At 42.2% G+C, this 25970-nt stretch overlaps 2 protein-coding genes across 3 annotated transcripts in view; both read right to left on the minus strand.

The window, feature by feature from the left end:
* Positions 1–523: 523 nt before the first annotated feature.
* LOC311060053 (uncharacterized protein) lies at positions 524–5309 on the minus strand (the record flags this gene model as incomplete). The annotated part of the gene is made up of 4 exons (XM_084078181.1): positions 5189–5309; positions 3481–3582; positions 1884–2477; positions 524–567 (listed from the first exon to the last, which is right to left on the minus strand). Exons 2-4 carry the CDS (start codon positions 3530–3532, stop codon positions 524–526), a joined length of 690 nt encoding a protein of 229 aa, XP_083934307.1. The 5' UTR covers positions 3533–3582; positions 5189–5309.
* A 7310-nt stretch (positions 5310–12619) lies between these two features.
* cpn1 (carboxypeptidase N, polypeptide 1) overlaps positions 12620–25970 on the minus strand; it is a 25467-nt gene continuing 12116 nt past the window's right edge. For both annotated transcript variants that reach the window (XM_084078157.1, XM_084078156.1), the window contains exons 4-9: positions 21715–21891; positions 19749–19860; positions 16561–16700; positions 15433–15532; positions 13806–13924; positions 12620–13100 (exon numbers count right to left, since the gene is read on the minus strand). In XM_084078157.1, coding sequence (XP_083934283.1) covers positions 12990–13100; positions 13806–13924; positions 15433–15532; positions 16561–16700; positions 19749–19860; positions 21715–21891 — 759 coding nt within the window. In that variant the 3' untranslated portion in view covers positions 12620–12989. The remainder of the gene's footprint in view (positions 13101–13805; positions 13925–15432; positions 15533–16560; positions 16701–19748; positions 19861–21714; positions 21892–25970) is intronic.

Here is a 25970-nt window from a genome sequence, read left to right on the forward strand (position 1 = left end):
ATGCGATATACAAGACCACAAGTGATGAGACGTGTTGTGAGCTTGAAGATCGGCTCTGATGCAATGCACCGTGGTAAGACGACGCCCCTTTTTACAGTGGGCGGGGGCATTCTGTCCGGTGGCTAAATATGTCTTGTTTTACACAACAATCCAGCGTTTTCTTTATTATTATTTACTGTAGCTCTTCTAGCCCCCAATAATTCACATCTGGCCATCAAAGACCACAGGACCTTTTTTATTGTGTAAAAAAGGCATATTTAGCCACCGGACAGAATGCCCCCGCCCACTGTAAAAAATATCGCGAAAATTACTAAAACTATAGAAAGCAGTAAATGAAAAACAAATAACACTCATCTTTTATTTACTTTAATTACAAGCTAAAATATAAACCTTGGTTGTAAAAAAACAAAGTTGTCCTTTAAAAGGAAAATAAAATAGAGTAATGCTGAAACCTAGGTAAAGGCAATGCTGAAAAGGTGTGTCTTAAGATTTCCTAATGCTCATAATATGGTACCATTTTTGTCTACCTTGTCTCTGGGGAGAGCTGTGGACAGTTCAGAAAGTCGCCTGAACGATTGCGGTGCAGTGGCAAGAAATGAATGAAAAAACCTTGTGAGACAGCAGGAAACAAAGTCCTCAGCTTTTATTTCAAAGAATGTGATAGAGATGTGTAAGAAGTTACGGTTAGTTACAGCCAGACCTTTGAACACACAAAATCTCACTTCATGGTTTAATTTACAAAAAACCGAGATGAAGAAAGACACTAGCATTCTTGTGAGCATCATTTGGGTCCCTAGAGAGTAAAGTCCTGTTAAGGACAATACAATCATGTGTTTTTCAGAGCTACAAGCTACAAGTAAAAGACTTTTCGCCTGTATGAATGCTAATGTGTTTTTTCAGACTTGAAGCTTGAGTAAAGCTTTTGTTACATACTGTACAAGCAAAGGGCTTTTCGCCTGTATGAATCCTCATGTGGGTTGTCAGAGCTACATTTTGGCTAAAGCTTTTGTTACATACTGTACAAGCAAAGGGCCTTTCTCCTGTATGATTCCTCATGTGTCTTTTCAGAGTTTGATGGTCGTAAAAGCTTTTATTACAAACTGTACAAGCAAAGGTCTTTTCGCCTGTATGAATCCTCATGTGGGTTGTCAGAGCTAGATTTCGGTTGAAGCTTTTGTTACATACTGTACAAACAAAGGGCCTTTCTCCTGTATGATTCCTCATGTGTCTTTTCAGAGTTGGACTTTGTTTATAGCTTTTGTTACAAACGGTACAAGCAAAGGGCTTTTCATCTGTATGAATTGCCATATGTGATTTCAGACCTTTCCTTTCCATAAAGCTTTTGTTACAAACTGTACAAGCAAAGGGCTTTTTGCCTGTATGAATCCTCATATGCCTTTTCAGATTTTGACTTTGTTTATAGCTTTTGTTACAAACTGTACAAGCAAAAGGCTTTTCACCTGTATGAACGCTCATGTGTTTTTTCAGATTTTGATCTTGGCTAAAGCTTTTATTACAAACTGTACAAGCAAAGGGCTTTTCACCTGTATGAATCCTCATGTGTCTTTTCAGACTTGCAGTTTGGTTAAAGCTTTTATTACAAACTGTACAAGCAAAGGGCTTTTTGTCTCTATGAATCCTCAAGTGTCTTTTCAGATCTAGTCTTTGCTTGAAGCTTTTGTAACAAACTGTACAAGCAAAGGGCTTTTCACCTGTATGAATCCTTGTGTGTGTTTTCAGAACACCCTTGGTACCACAGACTTTGCCAAACTCTGTACAACTAAAGTTTTTCTTTCCTGTTTGATTCCTCGTGTATGGCTTTTGTTTAAATGATTTCAGGTTCTGGGACAGCTTGCTAAAAGAAGATTTTTGTCCTTCCACACTGTCATCAGTATCAGATTCAGAACAGTGTGAAGACAGGAGCTGCTCATCACTAGTTGGTTGTGATGCTCCACAGTCCTTTACATAAGCTTGTGTTTTCAGGTGTTCAATTGAGGTGCTTGCTAGAGGCTCTGTCCTCCTGTTTTCATCATCTTCACTTTTCACTGCTAGTAATGTGAACGATGACCCTGCAGCCTCCTCTGGTCTTAGAAGTACTTCCAACTGTTCCTCTTTAATCTGTGGAATTTCTATTTTCACCTGGACCAGACTGGAGCTATTCTCCTGCTGTTCCTCTTTAATCTGTGGAGGGTCTTCTATTTTCACCTGGACCAGACTGGAGCTATTCTCCTGCTGTTCCTCTTTAATCTGTGGAGGGTCTTCTATTTTCACCTGGACCAGACTGGAACTCCTCTCAAGCTGTTCCTCTTTAATCTGTGGAGGGTCTTCTATTTTCACCTGGACCAGACTGGACCTGCTCTCCTCCTGTTCCTCTTTTATCTGTGGAGGTTCTAGTTTCACATGTACCAGACTGTGGCTGCTCTCCTTGTGATCAGGGGAAGACTCCTCTTTACACACACCAGGAAGGAATTGGAGATCTAGAACGAGGGGAGAGGAGCTAACGTCAGCAGAGAGCAAGGCAAGGCAAGGCACTTTTATTTGTACAGCACATTTCAACAACAAGGCATTTCAATGCCCTTTACACAAAACATCAAGCAAAGGAAACACAATTATAAAATTACATTATGCAGGAAGCGATATAACAGATCTTCTGTTATTTTTGTCTTAACCAGCATTTGTTTTTATTGTGTTCTTATCTGGGATCTGGGAAGTTTTCACATTTTTGCTTTCCTCTTTTGTAAGATTTGTTTTAAGACTGGTCAAGATCACTCTTGAGATCTTACTGAGATAAGAGAAAACACAGCCCACACATTTTGTTTGTCCAAGGCTGGAAAACGTTTCTTTTTTTTTCTTGAGAAATATAGGAAACACATCATTTAATAAAGAGTAATTTGATTGTATTAAATTCATGGGCTAAAAAATACTATTGGTCCATTATAACTCTAAATTTCAGATTTGCACACTGTAAAGGCCGAATTATAATTCGCCGCAAAATGGTGTTTGAGCAGTGAACATTTAAAATCTACAAGCTCAGTTGCAGATGTAACTTGAGCTTGTAGATCGGCAATGTTCGCCACGCGCCAGTTTTACAATGGAGCATAAATTTGACTTAACAAATCATTTACAGCATCACAAATGTTAACGTTTATAATTTTTTTATCCTGAGTGTCAGTACTATAACAAATCTAAACAATATAAGGCATTTTGTACAAAACTGGCCTCCACGCAAACTTGAAAGCCAATCAGAATGGAATATGAGAAATGTGACACATACATCTTGATCACATGACTACAGAGAATGTATACCGATTTGCATGAGGTTTGGAGAAAATCTCTAGGAGTAGTAACAAAAAAAATATTTTGCATACGATATTTTGTCTCATAGTGGCGCTATAACACGCGGATTTGAAAATAATTGTGGTGGAGATTCTTCCTTGGCCTACTGGGAGTGCTCGGGCAAAGTGTGTGTAAGAGACTCACTGCCTGTATCTGTGCAGTTGTTGTCGTCCCCGGTGAAGGTGGGAGGAGCCATTGGATGGTCAGGACTCAGGGCTGCTGAGTTGTAAGGAATGCATGCTGTGACTTGATAGATTGACATCATTTGTAGGCATCTGCTTTACAGTATGCACACACACACACACACACACACACACACACACACACACACACACACACACACACACACACACACACACACACACACACACACACACACACACACACACACACACAATTTGACTGGTATAGACTGGATATATATTATAATTTAAATAAAAATAAACAGTCAAACAGTGAAGATGAAAAACATATATTTCAAATGAACAATTTTCAACTGGCATCACAATTTTGGGCATGTCAAATATTTTCTAAAATGTTCAAAACCTTTAACCAAAATGTGTTTAGAGAATGTGTTGAAAATAGCAGATGTACAACCCAAGTGTATGTAGGTGGGCTATTTTCATTCACATCGTACGGTGAAGTATAAAATAGGTTTCAAGTGATGAAGCAGTTCAGAATGAGGCAGTTCTTTGTCCAGACTCTCCAACAAGCCAGTCGTTTGTGAATTACATGGATTCAAGCTAAATTAAATCTCACGACTGTTGTACTGATGCACATTGGGAGGGACATCACATGCATCCACGGCAACGCTCCCTCCTACATCAAAAACCTTTTACACCACAAAGCTTGACTCATCCCCTCCCATCCACTTGCATTGAGTTGCTCACCCCATGCATGAAGCTAATTCACCCCTTCTTCCGGGTAGGAAATGTGGTGAGCGTGTCCTATTTGGGGCCACTGCGTTTTGCATCATAGAGTTTATTTGAGAGCGCGCCAGGGCTTGACTCATGAACGAGCACCGTCTACCACCATTACTACCGACAGTGGCCCCATCTGGCCAGCATGTCCATTCCACTTCAATGAAACCACTGGGTTCTTCTGGGGGCTTGGCTAGACCACACGTGGACAAATGACATCAACTTGCAACAGGCATTGCCCTTATTGAGTGAAAGATGAACTATTTCTAAAATATTTAAGATGGTTTTACTTTTACATTTTAGTTAAAAGACAATTATAATGTATTAAGGCATATTTGGCTTATTAGCCATGGATCCTTTTAATGTTACACAATATACCAAAACAACATATACCTCTTCAAAGGAAATATTCCAGTGAAAACCACAATGTATCACCCCCAAGTCACTTAAGAACTAAAACTGTAATATTTGTGTGTCTCTCTCTCTCTCTCACACACACACACACACACACACACACACACACACACACACACACACACACACACACACACACACACACACACACACACACACACACACACACAGTGTAGTGACGGGGCGCATCCGGTGAACGCCGGTATTACACTCAATGTAAAGAGAATAAACTAGTGGAAAAATGGCGTTCAGACACAGACGGGATTAAAACACATATATATTAAACAATACGGACTAATACAGTGTACAAAGATTCTGAATGCCGAGTTAACATCCGGGGCTACCGGGTAAGCTCCTTATATATTGCATTTGTACATGTTCGGAGAGATACAGACTTTACTGGACAAAGTGCAGGGCGTGCTGGGGGATGCAGGCCAAGACTATCATAGATATAAAATGTCAAAATCTATCAAACAAAATACATCTATGATAGTCTTGATCCAAGGCTAGTGTTGTACCTTAATGTTCCTGGATACTCCCAACAGTCACAGTGCAGGTATTGTAGCAGGTTAGCAAGGTATCTCAGTCCAGTCACTGTCTTTTCATCCCACGGAGCCAGAAGAACCAACTATCTGGATTCTTGTCCTCTTTGTGTCTTCAGGTTGAAAACTAGCCTGGCGTAGCTAGACTATATCACTGCGTGCAATTTTTATTTGCACTCGCAGATTCGTCTGGTCCCAGGCTAGTTGAAAACAGCAGATCGTCCCTCAAAACGTCCAACTGGGGAAATTAAACTTAGAAAACGTCTGTTCGTGTGTTATCTACTGACTCTAGACTGTAAACTAGCTTAGAATTCGCGTTAGATTGAACACAACAGTCTCTATCGAACGAACCCCGTGTAGAAATGCCAAATGTGCATAAAATTTAGCCTCGCGTGGGGAGCTGGTCAGAGCTGTGTTCCGTCAGCAACGATAAGGTGGCAACAATAAGACTTCCGGTGGACGATCTCTTCAGAATAAGAGTACCCTCTAGAGCAAAAAGGAGCCATTGAAAAACGGTTAATTTGCACATTAAAACTATAAATTAAGCATTTAAACGACATATTATGTTTCTATACAACACATATTATGTTTCTGTGTAACAAAAAGGGATTTAAAACATTAATAATTTATATAAATGGATAAATGCTGTTCAAAGGAATGCATAGCCTATACAAATTGGACACTGGACAGGAGACGGCTCCGCGAGGCAACACTTTGGACATACGCACGCGTTCAGGGAGACCTCCTCTACAATACCACACTCTCGGATAAGCCCGAGAGGTGTAAAAAAAAGTGTGGCGGACCGTCCAGTGAGGTCAGAGGTCAGAAAAGTGGAAAAAAGTGCCGCTTTCAGACAATAGTGGGCGCTGCACAGGAGACGGCTCCGCGAGGCAACACTTTGAACATACGCACGCGTTCAGGGAGACCTCCTCTACAATACCACACTCTCGGATAAGCCAGAGAGGTGTAAAAAAAAGTGTGGCGGACCATCCAGTGAGGTCAGAGGTCAGAAAAGTGGCAAAAAGTGCCGCTTTCAGACAATAGTGGGCGCTGCACAGGAGACGGCTCTGCGAGGCAACACTTTGAACATACGCACGCGTTCAGGGAGACCTCCTCTACAATACCACACTCTCGGATAAGCCCGAGAGGTGTAAAAAAAAGTGTGGCGGACCGTCCAGTGAGGTCAGAGGTCAGAAAAGTGGAAAAAAGTGCCGCTTTCAGACAATAGTGGGCGCTGCACAGGAGACGGCTCCGCGAGGCAACACTTTGAACATACGCACGCGTTCAGGGAGACCTCCTCTACAATACCACACTCTAGGATAAGCCCGAGAGGTGTAAAAAAAAGTGTGGCGGACCGTCCAGTGAGGTCAGAGGTCAGAAAAGTGGCAAAACGTGCCGCTTTCAGACAATAGTGGGCGCTGCACAGGAGACGGCTCCGCGAGGCAACACTTTGAACATACGCACGCGTTCAGGGAGACCTCCTCTACAATACCACACTCTAGGATAAGCCCGAGAGGTGTAAAAAAAAGTGTGGCGGACCGTCCAGTGAGGTCAGAGGTCAGAAAAGTGGCAAAAAGTGCCGCTTTCAGACAATAGTGGGCGCTGCACAGGAGACGGCTCCGCGAGGCAACACTTTGAACATACGCACGCGTTCAGGGAGACCTCCTCTACAATACCACACTCTCGGATAAGCCCGAGAGGTGTAAAAAAAAGTGTGGCGGACCGTCCAGTGAGGTCAGAGGTCAGAAAAGTGGAAAAAAGTGCCGCTTTCAGACAATAGTGGGCGCTGCACAGGAGACGGCTCCGCGAGGCAACACTTTGAACATACGCACGCGTTCAGGGAGACCTCCTCTACAATACCACACTCTCGGATAAGCCCGAGAGGTGTAAAAAAAAGTGTGGCGGACCGTCCAGTGAGGTCAGGGGTCAGAAAAGGGCCATTTTCAGTGCATAGCCTTTACAAATTGGACGCTGGACACGAGACAGCTATTTGCCGTGGCACTTGTGACATACGCATAAGGTTTATCATACCGGCCATTCCATCTGTACTTTAATTTTATTTCTGTTATCTATAATTTTATTTTTACTTCATTACATCAGTATTGTTACTTGTTACTGACATATTTTGTTTGGTTGTGTTAGCACAGTCTTTGTAGAAACAGGTCTCAACATTTCACTGCTTGTACCTGTATTGAGTAATTGACAAATAAATCCCTCTTGATTCTTGTTCAGATTAGTTCCAGTTCCTCTTTGAAAATGTCACACATTTTGAAATGGCTCCACATCCATTGCCTGATTGATATTAAGCTGGTAGGTACACATGATGTAATAGACATGCCACTAAAAGTATGCACTTAAAAGTTTATTTTCATTCATTATTTATATTCTTTATAATTGTGAATGTTAAAAATTGTGGAAAGTTGAGCAGAACATATTTTTGCAACTGTGTCCAAGATGCCTTTTTGTGACACTTCAAGTGGCTGCACTATGAGTTGTTCTAGATGGTACGGCCTGGTCACCACATTGAGTACAAATAGTGACCAAGATTTTTCAGGCAAAGCAGGTCATTTCCAAGGAAAGGAGCCCCAAGTGTGTCATCCACAAAGCTGTTTAATATGTGGCACACGTCTGTCATAGAAAATTGCAGAGACACTAATGACACCACCTGAGTGTTGGCAACATTGAGTTTCTCAAGCGCTTTTTTAAACAATGCTGGTGACTGCGCTGCTGCTGCTGCTGCTGCTGCTGCTAGCCCTGTGTGACATTTTTGGAAAGCAGATGTCTGTTTTAGAAATGTTAGTATTGGTAATGGTATGGCTTCACACATATTGTGATTTGGTCTTTCATTGCAAAAAAACACATCCACATCATGGCCAATATCTTCCAAATTGTCCTCTATTGTGATGCCAGCATTAAGTGGTGCATCATTACATTTCACATATAAATAAATGTACCCATGTGGTTTTGCCACTTGCAATGCATTTGCTGGTTGGAGGATCTTTATATTTGTATCATCTGCTTTAATTACAACATTGTCATGAAGCAAATGTGCCCAGAGGTGTCCGGCTTTGGCCACAGAGCCTACATGACAAATGATTGAGCCCACTATTGTCTGAAAGTGGCACTTTTCTGACCTCTGACCTCACTGGACGGTCCGCCACACTTTTTTTTACACCTCTCGGGCTTATCCGAGAGTGTGGTATTGTAGAGGAGGTCTCCCTGAACGCGTGCGTATGTTCAAAGTGTTGCCTCGCGGAGCCGTCTCCTGTGCAGCGCCCACTATTGTCTGAAAGCGGCACTTTTTGCCACTTTTATGACCTCTGACCTCACTGGACGGTCCGCCACACTTTTTTTTACACCTCTCGGGCTTATCCGAGAGTGTGGTATTGTAGAGGAGGTCTCCCTGAACGCGTGCGTATGTTCAAAGTGTTGCCTCGCAGAGCCGTCTCCTGTGCAGCGCCCACTATTGTCTGAAAGCGGCACTTTTTGCCACTTTTATGACCTCTGACCTCACTGGACGGTCCGCCACACTTTTTTTTACACCTCTCGGGCTTATCCGAGAGTGTGGTATTGTAGAGGAGGTCTCCCTGAACGCGTGCGTATGTCCAAAGTGTTGCCTCGCGGAGCCGTCTCCTGTGCAGCGCCCACTATTGTCTGAAAGCGGCACTTTTTGCCACTTTTCTGACCTCCGACCTCACTGGACGGTCCGCCACACTTTTTTTTACACCTCTCGGGCTTATCCGAGAGTGTGGTATTGTAGAGGAGGTCTCCCTGAACGCGTGCGTATGTTCAAAGTGTTGCCTCGCGGAGCCGTCTCCTGTGCAGCGCCCACTATTGTCTAAAAGTGCCACTTTTCTGACCTCTGACCTTACTGGACGGCCCGCCACTTTTTATTTCACACCCGTCCGGCTTAGGGGCACTTTTCTGACCTCTGGCCGCACTGGGCGGCCACCATTTTTTTTTTATCAAGTTCAGGGGCGCTCAGTTATGGAACAGCACATATACTACAAATCTACCAATATGTCTTTAATCTTTTCTTTTTATACTGTGTCCATGTTGTATGTATGTCGTTAAATAATATACATTTTAAATGTATTTTTCTGATTACATTCTTATTTGTATTGTATTTTATTTTTCAAATAGGTGAGATCAACTTAATAAACCCTATACTTTTTTTTTTTTTATCTTACCTGCATTGCATTATTATTTGTAGCATATTTATTGTTGCTTTTATCACTGTTCTTTTGCTCCTGCAAATAAACAATATTGTATCATAATCATTTTCAAAAAGAAAATACATATCTAACACACACAAATGAACACAATATCCAAGTGCAAAACAGGATCAGAAACTGTGCACATTTAATGGGGATCAATAGCCAATTTAAATCTGGAACAACCTCACCTAGAAGTGCTATAGTAGGCCTACATTGGTTCTCAAAGTGGGGTCCGGGGACCCCCAGGGGTCTTTGGGATGGTTCCAGGGGGTCCCCAGCAAAAGTAGTTAACCACTTTATCCATATATAAGTTAGCTATTTTAAATATAGCAGATCTACAAGCTCGCAGCGCGTCACTTCGTGCCGTGCTGCGAGCTTGTAGATCTGCTATTTTTTAACATTTTTGAAAAATCTTGAAATTCTTTTGAACTTTTTCATTTGCAACACAAATCTTCTCTTCTGGGGGCCCCTGGCACAAGATATTTTCAAATATAATACAAATAATAATACGATACAATAATATAATACAAATTTATATCAATTTGGGGGTCCTTGACATGAAAAAGTTTGAGAACCACTGCTCTAGTTTAAGCCATTTAAAAGACATACATCATAAATGTATTTTTTCAATAAATGTGTGTCTTTAAAAAAAAAAACTGGCAATTAGAAGTGTTCTAGTATGCGCCATTTAAAAGACACACATCATAAATGTATTTTTAAAATAGATTTGTGTCTTTTAAAAAACATTAAAATTACGTGATCTTATTTTGAAGGCAACCGGAAACCTTATTGTTGCTAGCTCAAAAACCGGATGTCCTATCGTTGCTGACGGAACGGAGCTCGTGGTCAGACTATAGCCAAATTCCAATACCGAAAATCTCGGCCACTCGCTCACTCCCACTCGGTCACTCCGACTTCGGACCGGAAGTAGTCGCGGTCCAATTGTTCATGTGCTTCATGGAGGAGGCGAGTGGAGTCGAGTGGAGTCGGCGAGGAGGCTCTCCACTTCCGCATTGAGCGAGTGTACATCAAGTGTATGCTCGACCACTCTCAACAGCTCCTCCGCGGCAGACTTCCGCATCACGTGTACACTTTTTTTTGTTTTTTTCCCCTTCTCCCGTGACGTATACATGGTCCTCCTCCTCCACATGTGCCGAAAACACCGGCCGCACCCCCCCCCCCTCGCCGCCGCCGCCGCTCACTCGTTGCGCATCTCACACACACACACACACACACACACACACACACACACACACACACACACACACACACACACACACACACACTGTGTAACTGAAAAGACCGCAACAAGCCACTGGCTTTATTGCGTTGTTGAATGATATAAAGCATAATACAATTATACATTGTAATATATTGTGCACACTTTCTGTCTCAAAAGCTGTTTCTATTCGTGCATGCCTCAATGCAGTACACGGACAACTATAAATGACTGAGACAAAGATGTGTTATGTTAACATTTTCAACTTCTGGGACGAAGAAAAAGAAAAGAAAACGGGAGGTGCGCGAACAGCGCGATGGAGAAGAAGGACCCGCCGATATTTAATATTGTTTGTTGGTGAAACAATCATGACTGATACACATGAAAGAAGACCCTTCACAGCTAAATAGAGAATTTTACATTTTAAGAATCGGTTCAGAATTGAATGAGTACGACTATAGTTAAATGTGAACCGGTTTCTGCTATAAATATGCATCCACCGTTCTGCGCGCCCCTTGGCTGCGACGTTTCCTTTTTGCCACGCATCTACACTTCATGGAGTACATTTTTGTACTGGGGTTCTGGGGACTGTACGAGCAATAAGAGGGACAGGTCAGGATTAAATCAATAAATGTAAATTTGCTCATCCTGGCGCTCACTATTTCAGGAATAAATGGCTTTGCACAATAATGTAACTATAAAGAGAACGATGTGGCCATCCATCCACATTGATGAATTGTCTATTCTTATATTCTGTATTATTCTATACCTGCATATTATTCTATGCACAGTATATTTTCATCCACGCCCCTCTGCTGCTCTGGTCCAACTGTGTGAGACGTCATAAGTGATCGCGGAATTTGCCGTCTCTTTGAAATGACGCTGCTGAGTGTAGTCCGATCCTTTGAGGGCAACCGCTCGACCACTCGTCCTCTCAAATAATCCTCGTCTCCTCGCAGGGGCGGGGCTTAGGCGCGAGTGGAGGAAGCGAGGAGAGTGAGCGAGTGACCGAGTTTTGGGGAATGGAATTCAGCTTATATCACTGCCTGGATATGAGTCTGTCTGGTGCTTTGAGGAAGTTTTTTTTCCCAAGGGGCGGGATCAAAACAATGGCCCTCGACGCAATTGGTTAGACCTACAACCAACTACCAATTACAGTCTCCCATATTCGAATACCGGGCCCTGATTGGTCACTCACGTCTTCTAGAGACAGGAAGAGTTTGTTCTGGAGCAGGAAATGGATTATCTATGGAGCAAGCGAGCTGCCTTTTTACCGCCGGTCTGAGCAGCGGGTTGCGGGGAGAGACAGGCGAGTTGAGTGAGTTGGAGTAGGGGCAAACGCAGTCCCCACCAAAAATATTTACGATTCTGTCCCTATCGGTGACACACACACACACACACACACACACACACACACACACACACACACACACACACACACACACACACACACACACACACGACGACACAACAACAGGTTGAGAATTGATTGCGTGAAACAATCACCTGTGCATCCAGTCTCAATGTTGGTAAACAAATAATTGGTCTAAATCAGGCTTAATCAATGGAACAATTGTATATTAGCGGCTCACTAACACAGGCTGTCCTCCCTGACAAATACTGAACCAAAATTATGAAATTATAAAAACAGCAGTGAAAACTAAACTACAGCCTGTACGAGAAGCAAGGATGACATCTAGACTAGAGGAACAACAGAACCACCATGAAGGTGAGACAACTGGAAGGAGTGTGTCGGTGGGTGGTTGTGGGTCCATGGTTCTCTCTTATCCATCAGCTGAGTGCTGAGAGGTTTAGGATTAGCTACGTTTCAAGATGCAGATGAGGATGTTCTTCATATTAGAATTGTGGGTATTCTTTTTTAACAGATTAGATTTGTACATATGAGGTTTCCACCCTACAGAGACTATACTATCTATAAAATAGAAAATGAAGGCAGACATGCAGCAAAACAAGTTTTTATAGTTTTTTATTGTATTACTTTTCATTTTTATTATTTCCACCAAGTATACTTGCGAAAGTTTAAAAAATAATGTCCTTTACAAAATACAGAATGGCTGTTCTCCTTACAAATCCAGACTTATATACAAACACATCAGGCTTTGTCACATGTCCTTATTACAGTTGATATTTATCCCCACACACACACCAATGAGGTCTGACAAAAGATAATTATAGGAATATAATTGGAAAGTTATATATTATGCTAATGTTCTTTCCCCTCATTCGTATGTGTGTGTGTGCGTGTGTGTGTGTGTGTGTGTGTGTTTGGTGTGTTGCTCGAGTGTGTGGGGGTGCGTGCACTTGTGTCACTGTCCGTGTCTCATCTGGGCCCAAGGTTTACGGGCATCTTGGATGCGTGGTTCCTCTTGCCGTGGTGGTTCTGCTTGATGTTCTGGTTCTGTTTTGGTGCCGGCTTCAAGTAAAAATGCAGCTGTGAGTTAAGAAGAAAGAGAGGGAACAATTTACTGTAAAATCCTGAGTGTTTGTTTAACTCAATTAAATGGACCTTGTTTGGTCCAACTGGGACTTTACTGTGAAATAACTGGGAAAACAATGCCAGTAGAATAACTTTAAAGCTTAACACCATATGTCTGCCCGAGGACCCAAAAGCCTTTTTTATTTTAATTCAAGAGTTCATCACTTGAGTGTCTGTCTTCAAATTGTGAATTGTTTTGTGTCTTTGATTGTTCTCACTTTTGTATTTGTATTGACTTTAAAAAGTCGTTAAAAATGCAATTTCTTATGATTTCAACCCCAACCTTATCCCCTAACCATAAACCTAAACATAATGCTAATCCCACCCCTGATGCTAACCCCTAAAACTAATCCTAAATTTGATAATAATCTGCAATTTTTACTAATGGTAACACTAGGTCTAAAAATCTTTCTTAGCCATGAAAAAACACAGACACACACACACGCGCACGCACGCACGCACGCACGCACGCACGCACGCACGCACGCACGCACGCACGCACGCACGCACGCACGCACGCACGCACGCACGCACGCACGCACGCACGCACGCACGCACGCACGCACACACACACACACACACACACACACACACACACACACACACACACACACACACACACACACACACACACACACACACACACACACACACACACACCTGTATGGCCTCAGCAGGCCCCACAGTGACAGAGCTGGTTGAGGGGAGGTATCCGGGGGCGGAGGTCGTCACACTATAGGTTCCAGGCAGTAATAATCTGAAGTAGTCTCCATCCACTCCTACAAGAGAATAGCTTTCATTAAACACTTTTAACCTGGCATGTCTATGCATGTCATTAATAGGAGATAAACGTCCCTGCCCACCACCACGGAGGTTGTGGGTTCGAATCCACCATGGTGCATCCGGCTTTGTCGGGGGAGGGAAGCCGGGCGGGGAGGGTGAACCTGTCAGCGAGGAGTGTTGGGCGGGAGGAGTAGGACGAAGGCCCTACGTCCTTCCGGTGGGGGCTCCTCACTGGCAGGTGAGTCAGTAGGATACAACAGCAGTGACATAAATGTGTGTTGGGGAGAAATTAATTGTCACGATGACCAAATTGTGGAGAAAAAGGGGATAAAAATGTGATTGTCTACACTAAATCTTTTTTTTTTTAAATCTTCAATTATTCTTATTTTATGTTCGCTATTTTTGAAAATGTTTGAATGTATAAAATAGGGGTTAGTAGTTCATCCAGTTGCTAACATTTTTTTTATGATAGCGCTGGTCAATTTATCATTATCAATATATCAATGTCTGGAATTTTGTATATTGTAATATTGATATGCTGTATGGCATACTGTAAGTGTTGTCTTTGCCTGGTTTTAATAACTTAAACTTATTTACATACACAAGCTTTCAAAAGATGCTAAAATTGCAGATCTGCAAGATATTATTGTCACAATATCGATACAGAGATATTTGGTCAAACATATCTTGACATTTGATTCTGTCCATATCACCCAGTCCTATTTTATATAATACAGAACAGACCACTATGGACTTTTCCTTTTCCACGTGCACGTCCACCAAATCCCCTCTAGAGGGCAAGCTTATCCAACACAACTCAACAGGGTTCTATATTATGGCATTTTAGTGCCCTTTAATTTGAATGCAAATAAGTGGTTTGTCTTGTCAAAATGGTTTTGCAGTAGCAGAGGCTTTTCCTCAGCTCTGTGGTTAAATCTAATTAAAGGTAGGGTAAGTGATATGATTTGGTTAAAACAAAAAGTTTTTTGTAAAAAGGTTAAATCACTATTATATTATATATATATATAATATAATATATTATATATAATATATATATATTCTGATAGTAATCAGTCAGTAATTCTGATAACAAACAGTGTTTGTTCAGTAACAGGGGTCTCCCTGTCTCTCCAGCTCTTTAATAAACAGAAAATACATTTTCAGGTAGGGGACACAATTTCAGCCAATCAGGAGAGAGTACCCATTTATCAGCATCATTTTTGTCATCACTTCCACTTTCACTTTTGTCATCTGTATCCTGACTGAGGTCTCTATCCTGATTGGATAAAATTGGTATCGTGACCTGAAAAATACATAACTGTTTAAACAGCTGGAATGGAGACTCCTGTTACTGAACAAACACTCTAGCAATGAGTACTATCATAATGATACTAACTTATTTTAACCAAAGATACTTACCCTACCTTTAATATGCAATTTATTTACACAGAGCGACACAGTATGATGACTTATAATGAATTTGGTTTAAGGCCCCGCCTCTCACCACTGGTCACATCATGGTTGACTCCGCCCACAGAGATCTCAGCGTTGGCGATGGGGTTGTTGTTCTCATCATAGACCATGCCTTTTATCCCATGATGCACCTGGAGAACAAAGAGAACATTCTGTTACTGGGCCATTAAAAAAAACACTTAAACCTTATTATGCTTTGTTGACCGGGGTCCCCCAGGGGTCTATACTTGGTCCACTTATTTTTCTTCGTTGAAAGTAGCTGATCTTCAAGCTCACACAAGGAATCACAATGGAACGCGTTGTGAGCTTGTAGATCTGCATGTTTTGCTGAAAATGTACCTATTATGACATGAAGTGTTCATAATGGTTAAATCTTCTACTGAGTCAGACTTAGGAAGTAGAGTGGCACCGGTTCAATCCCTGGCACCTCCTGCCTGGCATCATGTCGAAGTGTCCTTGAGCAAGACAAGACACTGAACCTCTAACTGCTCCTGATGAGCAGGTTGGTTTCCTTGCATGGTTTCCTCCTCCGTCGGTGTGTGAATGTGTGTTGAATGTGTGAATGTAACATTGTAACTTTGGATAGAGGTGTTATAGAAATGCAGACCATTTATCATTTTCAATTTACACATTTAAAAAATGTCCGTTCAGCCTGTACGTGCTACACTTTCCACTCACATTGCAAATCATAATGAATTACATCCCTTTGACAGTAGTACCACTACTTCCTGCTTTTCCAGTTAGCCAGTGAGTATTTGTTGGGTAAATGCTAAAGATGCAATCTTTAACAACCAGGATTTGAACTCCGGTCTCCCTCCAACCTCTGCAGATGTACTAGTTAAGTATTAACCATAGGGAACGAGCATGCTGGATTCGAAAATAACATGTGGGTCATGTGTTCTGGTGTTCAGGATATCCCGAGGAGGAAGTACAGACAATAAACAAACTGGTAATCACATGCCACGCTACTCTTTCATGGTTGTAGGTAGACATTTAACTGCATATGTCACCATTATTATTATTAGGAAATGCCTCCTGGCAGAGATTTTGTGCTTTACTGAGTGCACCTTTTATTAAGTATACACGCGCGCAAGTGTGTGTGTGTGTGTGTGTGTGTGTGTGTGTGTGTGTGTGTGTGTGCGTGCGTGCGTGTTCCAACCTGTTCCAGGTAGGACACCAGAGCCTCTCTGTTTCCCAGCCACTCTCTCTGCAGGGCTGAAGCTGGAGGGAACTTGTCACAGCTGAGCTCCAGGGTGATCTCATAACAGTTGGTGTACAGGTAGTTGAAGTCCTGCATGCCTGCAATGGAAGGTGGAAAAAAGGCTATTTGTAGTGTAATGGTCCCAGAGGGGAAATTAATGACTGCGTTGACCCAGTAGTGACCCAGTAGTGGCTTCGAGCGCTAACTCTTTTGAGGAGTAGTTGGGGGGGTTACAAGGGTCTTGAGGTCTACTGACCAGTCACTTCTTAAGGTCCCACAAACAAGGCTGAAGACCCAGGGTGGGAATAGATAATTTTCCGCTGTAGCGCCCAAACTGTGGAACGATATCCCAACCCATGTTAGAGCCTGGGCAAATATAGGCAATAAAACACCAGTGTGCAACTATGTACAGTATACAGTAACTCAGGCTTAAAGCCCTGGCCTGAACGCACACTAGCGTGGGTGTTGTCTCTGTCTGTCTGTCTGTCTGTCTGTCTGTCTGTCTGTCTGCCTGCCTGCCTGTCTGTCTGTCTGTCTGTCTGCCTGTCTGCCTGTCTATCTGTCTACTACTGCACGTGCGTCTACCATTTGAAACCCTAGTGCGCCTGCTCATAACTCTATGACCTGCTCTATTGGCTCCGATATTGGCTCAGACATTGGTACTTCCGGCAGACTTCCAGGTGCTTCAAACGCCACTGAGCAACTTTCGTTGAAAGTTGCTCAGTGGCTATTGAATAGCTGGGGGCTGGGCAGGCCGCCCTCTAGATATACAGTATTATAACTCTATGACTACAACCTGTAGCTCATGCAGGGAATTGTTTTGTTGACCTTTCTTTTTGTTTATCCCCCACCCCCGCTCAGCATACTTTGGTATTGAGTTTAGTAATTTTAGTTCTGGGTGGGAGACCTCCAGTAATACATTTTCTTTGGGGGAGGGAGGGGTTATTTTTTGGTTTAGTTTAGATTTAATGTTTTGTTTTGGTAGTTTAGGGAGGAACAGTGGGGTTCGACGGATGGCGAGGTCATGGCCCAGTAGCTTCCCCCATCTTTTGTTCTTTTTGGCCCATGATCTCCTCCTCCTACCTCTTTTTGTTTGATTATTTATACACTTTGGGGTATGTTTGTTTCTCTTTTTATTTAATCATGTATGGTTATGGTCTCTGAGCCTTGGTTGAGAGGCTGTAACAATAACTGAGACATATGTATTACATGCTGACTGCACTGGGATTTGAAGCTTATGGCTCTTTTCGACTATACAAGAACCCAGTGAACCATGCCGTGCAGTGTAACGTATTTCACAGGTTCTGGATTTGTTTCCATATACTCTACGGCAGAGGATCTCAACCTGTGGGCCGTGAGGATACTGCAAATGGGGCCCCCAAATAATTGCCCAAATACTAAGATTTTATTGATAAGATAATAATATAAAATATTTATGTACAAAAAGGGATTTAAAGTAAGGAAAAATCACAGCCCCTAACGCATTAGAATGTCCTTCTAATGCGTGAGGGGGGCGTGATTTTTCCATTACTTTTTTCTTTTTTTTAATATATATATCTTTTTTAATGTTTATTTAATTTGAAAGTGAAATATCCCTTTAAGTGGTTAAACTAAGAACTACGAACTTAAATTATACTATGAACGCCTTCAAGATTTTCAAGTGGACCCTGATCCAGAAAAGGTTGATAACTGCTGCACAATTTTGGTGTCAAAATGTATATTTATTTGATCGCTCTTTTATTAGGTTTGTTGTTTATGACATATCTTCCCCTTCAGGGGTGGTTCTGGTTATAATATACATGTTAAAAAACATCACAGAACTTGACAGGTTCTGGGACGTCTCAGGTTATGGAAGGTTCTGGGTTTACCCTTCATAGTCGAAAAGAGCCAGTAGATATTAACCTGCACTTCCAGACACTCTGGATAAGAACTACGGCTGAAAAATATGTCAAAGAGCCTCGGATTGGTCGGGGAAAAGGGGAAAACAAACCTGGTGGAACTATGACATAATTCTTGGAGCAAATAGTTAAAGTAAACATAACGTGTCCCTGCTAAATGAGAAGAGTGTGGGCGAGTCCAACGGTGGCATGAGTTCCTCTCTGAAAAGTCAACACTCCAATATAACATGTACAGTATATACCTCTGCAGGTATATACATGTCTGAAGATCTCAGACCGAACATGTATGACGATGCGAGGAAGATGAAATAATCAACTTTATACTTGTACATGCCCTCCTCAACTGATTCCCCAGTTAAAGGAGTCATCTTTTGTTGCTGTCGGGCAGAAACCTCTTATCTCCATATTTGAACTCTTTGTGTTTTTTTTGTGAATTAATGACGTACTTGATCATAGTACTACAGCGTCACACAAAAGTATCAAAAGTAGCAGATTGGAAAGCTCGAAAAGCGGCGCGTTTGGAATGCTGCGGAGAAACCAACTGTCTGAATCACCCCTACGAACCATGTTTAGTTTTTTTTTGGGTGGATGGGTGTCGCTGTTTTCCAAACAGTGGCTCGGGACCCATTTTTGGATTGCGGACCCATTTTTATGGGTCACGAGTACATTTTTCTTAATTCTTTTAAATTCTTATTTTTCAAAAGAAAATACTTTTTTTTTCCAGAAAAAAAACAGTATCTTTTTTCACAATCATTTTATAAATGCAAAAACATCAAACAAAAAATCCAGGAAATTCGGGGCGCCCGCTGGCTACCACATAGGCTGGTAAACCAGTCTTACAGCGTGTCGCGGGTTCGACTCCCGAGCCCGACGGCCTTTGCTGTGTGTCACCCCCCATCTCTCTCCCCATGTCCTGTCAGCCTAATATCCTCTCAAATAAAGGCAGAAAAAGACCCAAAAATATCTTTATTTATTTATTTTTAATCCAGGAAATTCGATGAATGTAATTTTTTTTAAAGAATTAGTGAAAATAGCAGATCTGCAAGCTCACAACGATCTGGCATTTTCACTAGTTTGGGTCCCGGCAGAGACGCCAAATGTATCTTTTAGGCCTCGAACACAAAAAATCTGGGAACCACACTGTCATCAAACTTCATATCATATTTGTCTAACATTTCCTTTTACATACACAGCTCTGATTGGCGGACAGAAAGAGTGGGACTGACTGACAGAGAGTGGAGGTCGTACCTTTGGACAGTGAATACCAGCTGGCGCCGTTGGTGATTCCTTCTTCAAAGAAGTCGCCGCAGTTCCAGCCCTTGTGCATCCAACTGTGAGCGAACGAGTAGGTCCTCGCCAACTGCAACACAACGGCCATTCACACATGGTCAGTGGAGATACACACACACACACACACACACACACAAGCACGTACACACGCACGTTTATATCATTGGTTCTCAAAGTGGGACCCCCAGGGGTCATGGGGGGGGGGGGGGGGGGGGGGTACCAGGGGGTCCCCAGCTAAATTGTGTTAATATAGTTAATATAGCGTCACAATCATTTGAATCACTTGAACCATATTTTACACTGCTATATAAAATAGCAGATATACAAGCTCATAGCACGAAGTGAGCTTCTAGATTTGCTATTTTTGAACAATCGTGAAGATTTGTGCATATCTTTGAATATACATATTGTTAAAGCGAACATTTTAAACTCTGAATCTGAATCTTTTGCTTCTGGGGGTCTCTGGAACTAAATATTTTGTGATGGGGGTCCGCGGCCAAATACACATCATTTTGGGGGTCCTTGACATGAAAAGGTTTGCGCACCACAACATACGTTTTTCAGAAAACTGTTAGGATTTAGGACATTTTTTGAATCGGCCTTAATGGGTTAAGTAAGTAGCCTTGGGAACCAACAGTTCCCGAGCCATGTGGCCCGTAAGGTCAGGAGCCTATCTCCTGTTTCCTGTAGCGTGAGCCGGCTTGAAAGGGTTGCTTGATGTCCGAGTACACCCCCCTGAACATGATGCTGGTACAGTATGTCGCAGGGACTTACCCCACAATGGGCTCTATGCACAGCAGCCATATTGTGAAGACATTCACAGGTGTTACCAATGATACTAATGAAGGCTCTGTTCCATTTAGTGTAGCTCAGATTCTCAGATTTTTCAATTTCTACGACCCCCATAACTCTGAGAGTGTACAATTTGTACACTCTCAGAGTTACACACTCGTAGGGAGCCATTTGGAAACCCCTTAAGTAACCGAGGGTCCCTGGACCCAAATTTTACAGCCACTTGGTGTAGCAGAGTGTTTCCAGTGAGTCAACATGCACAATATCAGCACTCTGACTCTGTTTGACCAGAATCATCATCTTCATTAGTATCATTGGTAACACCTGTGAATGTCTTCACACTATGGCTGCTGTGCATAGAGCCTATTCAACCCTTGATGCTGAGTGCCAAGCAGGGAGGCATTACTGTACATACCATTTTTATTATGGTCTTTGGTGTGACTCTGCCGAGGATTGGCAGACACTGTAGCCACAAGGCCACTGCAGCTCGTCAAACTTTTAGGACGGCGATTTCATAAATGCCATTTTTAGCCTGTTTGTCCCGTTTTGAAACCTAACCCTGAAGCCTGAGTTATACGTAGTTGTGTGCCAGTGTGTCGTGCACCGGAAATAGCCGATCTACAAGCTCACAATGCATTAAAACTAGGCATGTAACGATTCACTCAAATCACGCTACGATTAGAATCACGATACTAGGTTCACGATACGATTTGTCACTATTCTTTAAACACAAAATACATTTCCAGACAAATTACCAAATTTCTAATATATATATATATTTCTCTCCAGTATTTTTTTTTATCAATTATCTTACAAAGATCCTGAAGTTTTTGCATCATGATATATTTTCTTATTAAATGGATACACCTAAACCTAACCCTAAATACCTAACCGTAATCTTATTTTTTTCCTAAGCCTATAACTCCCCAGACTCCAACCATAAAACAACCAAGAAAATTGTCTTTGCAATGTCTATTTTTAAGATTCTATGCTATATGGCTATGCTTGTACCACACACACACACACACACACACACGCACACGCACACGCACACGCACACGCACACGCACACGCACACTTCCGTAATAATATCACCATCTGGAAATGGTTTCCTATGTGTGTCGGAGCATACCTTTTTAAAGATCTTATCGTCCGCTGTGGCTGCGTAGGTGGGCCTCCCTCGGATGCGGGAGTCCCTGGTCTTGTCGAAGGGGTAGTTGGCCACCACCGCCCCTCCGTGGAGGTTGGCCGACAGGATGAAGTTGTAGTTCTGCATCCACTTGATGACCGCTAACGTCTCTGGTTCCACCTGTGGCACAGAGTATAGGTATACAGTATATCAGGGGTCTTCTACTGGGGGTCCGGGACCCCTTGGGGGTCCTCAGAGTTACTACATGGGGGCCGCCAAATCGTTGTGTGCAAGGAACTTTAGTTTTTTTTTACATTAACCACAGAATCCCTATTCTGAGGAGAACTTTGCCAAAAATAGCAGATCTAAAAGCTCACAATGTCTCACGCTGCGAGGCGTTGTGAGCTTGTAGATAGGCTATATTCGATATATTTTTCCATTTAGAGAAATGGAAAATATTCATATTCATCACAAACCCAGCCTTTATTTGCCCTGGGGGAGGGGTGATAAAAGCACAGATAGGGGTGATAAGATATACCACAGCTGAGAACTTGTAAAGGTAGTTGCTAGAGCAGCGGCGAGTCCGCAACAAACCGATCTTCTACGACCTACTGCATTGGAAAGATGCCAGTATAAATTCCACTGTCTCAGGACGAGCCCTCCCACTTTACCATCTCTCATACCTGTACCAACTGAAGCCTCACTTATACGTAGTTGCGTGCCGGTGCCATGCTCAGTAAATAGCAGATCTACAAGCTCACAGTGAGCTTGTATATCTGCTATTTACGGCATGCAACACCAGCATGTAACTACTGTAAGTACAAATCATGCTTTACACTTCACTTTCCCTAATAAAAAAAGAAAATACATTTTTCATTTTTTATTTTAGACTAACTGGATGAAGCAGCCTTCGTAAAAGCAAGACTAAATGGTTAAAAGCCCATGTTAATAGTCCCTATAGGGCTGTGCAATCTGCATATTAGTGGTCACCAAAGTCATTTGTGGTTATCAAACCTCACTAGAGTGCATCCACTTCTTCTTTTTTTATCCCTGGGACCCCAATCTACAGACACTGTAAAATCCTCAGTATTAATTTATCTCTGAGAGCTATGTTGATGAATTGAATAGGACCACAATGGAAACAAAGTCCCCAGGACTTGTTTTTACTCTGTGCTGTTTATATTTCTGACTAATAAGTATTCAATCAATCAAAAAAAAGAGTATAAATGGACGGTCGATCCATTTGGTTCCATGCTCTTGCAGAGTTACAGACCTGTAAGGGTCCTTTTGAGTTATAACTATGAGTCATTTAGCTGCGGACCCCCTTGAACCCCACCAAGGACCCCCGGGTGTCCCTGGACCCCAGGTTGAGAACCACTTGCAGCATAATTACTACATGGCAATACAGCAAGTAGATTTCAAGATGCAGTATGTTGCTTAGGACCAAATTGTTGCCTAGAATGAATCACCCTCCTCAGAGCCCCAGGAATTGGTTTCTGGTGGACATTGTTCAATAGGTATGCCTATCACAGACTCTCTCTTTCCCAGATGTTTCGCCCAGGTGGGCGTGGTTTTGAGGTTAAGTTAAGGCAGTGGTTCCCAAACGGTGGGTCGGGATCCATTTGTGGGTCGCGGACTCATTTTTATGGGTTGCGACTCGCAAGAAAATATCCCTTTTTTTAACTTCTTATTTTGAATATATATATATATATATATATTTCAAAAGATTAAAAAAAAATATATATATATAGAAGTAGTGAAAATAGCAGATCTTGTAGATCGGCTATTTTTTGGGTCCCGGGAAGACATAAAAAAATCTCTTTTGGGTCACGACCAAAAAAAGGAACCACTGGGTTAAATTAAGGCATATTTTCTGTGAGGTTAGGTTTAGTCATATAACCACGCCCACCTGGCCGAAACAATGCTTTGCTCTTCCCTTCTTTTCTCCTCTCTCTTTTGTGACACATGACAAGGTGGTTTTACAGATACCATATGTGAAATGTTCAAATTGCAGGTTTAGGCTGCCATACATTGTTTGGTAGACGCTAAAACCACTAAAGCACGCTCACTCAATCCTAGCCATAAATCATGGTGGCATGTAGTAATAGTTCTCCCTGTGCAGGGGTATGGAAGGCAAATAAACACTATAGCCAGCCAGCTCACTGGCTTAAGCAATGGTGGGAAGTAACTTTTACTTACTTAGTACATTTACTCAAGTACTGTATGTATAAGATAAACTCCTGCTCTCACAGTGTAATCACTGATGAGCCTATTGATCATTCAGGTTCAAAGAGTTCTGTTTTAAATATGTTTTTGCTCTTGTTAAGATTGGTCTCCTATTAACTTCAATTAGTCAAATATTGGATTATTGGAATGCAACAAAAACAAAAAAAAATAATCATCACCATGAATTCGAGGCTTAATTTTTTGGGTGAAGTATTCCTTTAACCACTTAAACCCCAGCACCCGTATGTATTGTGGGGAAAGCTTTCGCAGAACATAGCAGATTGACAAGCTCACAACGTGTTGCTCTGAGATTCGTGATTATTTTAACACAAATTTTCTCTTCTGGGGGTCCCTGGCACAAAACATTTTCAGGTTGGGGGGACCACGTCCAAATACATATCAACTTGGGGGCCCTTGGCACGAAAACAGTTTGAGAACCACTACTATAAAGGCAATATTCACACCTTACTACTTGGAACTGGAACAAGCTGTTAATTGCCACTGTGGGGCTGCTGCACAAACACAGCCTGCCTGGGTTAGAGGTGGGAACTGAGAACGGGCTCCATGAGAGGCTGTGTAAAGTAAACAAAGGGTTTTCTAGGAACTGACCCCGCTGGCAGCGAGTGGGTGGTTTGGTTCTGGTTGAAAACCTTCTCAAAATGGAGGACCTGGAATTAGGCGAGACGGGAAATAACAACCACTTTGGGTTGTTTCAAAGACGCGGGCCGAGAAGCTTGTGCCTGCCTCTAGTTTCCCTGTTCATACTGGAGCTACCGATGGATGGACCCACCCGCCAGAGCACTTAACACGACTGTGTTAAGCGGTCAGATCAGGGATGGCCAACCGTTAACCTTTACCCGTTACCCGTTGACCGTTAAGAAATTGGCAACCGGTTAACACTAACGGCTAATGGCAAACCGTAAAAAAAAAAGCATATATATATTTTGAAGGGCCAAGTCTACACCTGCAACCACACGTGACTTCCACTAAACTGACACTAGTAAACACAAAAAGAAGCGCGAGCAAAGAAAAGTGGTGTTTGGGATTAAAAAAACTGTATAGAGCCATGGAGGGCCCTGATTATGCCTATAGTCTATATTCCATAGCATGATACCATCCGCTTGCCAAAAAGACGCATTCTTGAGCATGTACATTTAAACTTTAAATGGTTAGTAAGGTTTTGTACAGTGGCGCCCCTATGGGGACAAGCCGTCTAGTAGACTGTGTGTCTGTGTGTGTCTATTTGTGTTCTGGGCTCATCCAGTTTTATCCTAATATAAGGTATATATTTAACTTTAAATCTATACTGGAAATGAAGGGGAGGTCAGACTTAGCTGAAATGTTGCCCAAATATGGAGACAATGTCGAATCACTGTCTGACGTCATAGTTGACTGACGTCTTAGACTGGCCACATGTTAGCCATAGCCATGCTATAGGTTACATATCACACATATACAGTACCAAGGTTCTTGTCAAATGGTTTAAAAATGATTAAAAATAAATCTGCATCGACCACTTCAAGCAACGCTAATGGAAACCAATCACGTCAACGTGCAAGTATTGAACCCAAAAAAAAGAAAAAAACGGAAACCGCAATAACTGCAGATGTTTAAAAGCCTCTTCAACTATTTGACAATGGGGATGTGCCATGTTAAAAAGCTGTATCCCTGTATGTGTGCGGATTCAGTTTATTTCCCTGTTCCAATGGCCTTGTCCCTGGCCTGGACACCACATTGTTTCTTTCCCAGACAGTGGTGGAATTAGGAAGAGAATTCAGCCCTTCTGGCTCTTCTGGTGGAACCATTATTATCCTCTAACTAACATATTGTTCTAGCACATCTCATTGTGACACACACACCACTGGTGGAAAACAACTAAGTACATTTACTCTGTGAGCTTGTGCATCAGCAATTTAAAAATATTTTTTTTACTTTTGTGTACTTGAGTACAAATTTGATTGATTGATATTGAATACTTTGTTAACACGATTATTAACAGTACAGGAAGTACATGCCAACACACAAGTACATTC

Source organism: Gymnoscopelus microlampas (genome assembly GCF_963454915.1).
Source record: "Gymnoscopelus microlampas genome assembly, chromosome: 14".
Lineage (NCBI taxonomy): Eukaryota > Metazoa > Chordata > Actinopteri > Myctophiformes > Myctophidae > Gymnoscopelus > Gymnoscopelus microlampas.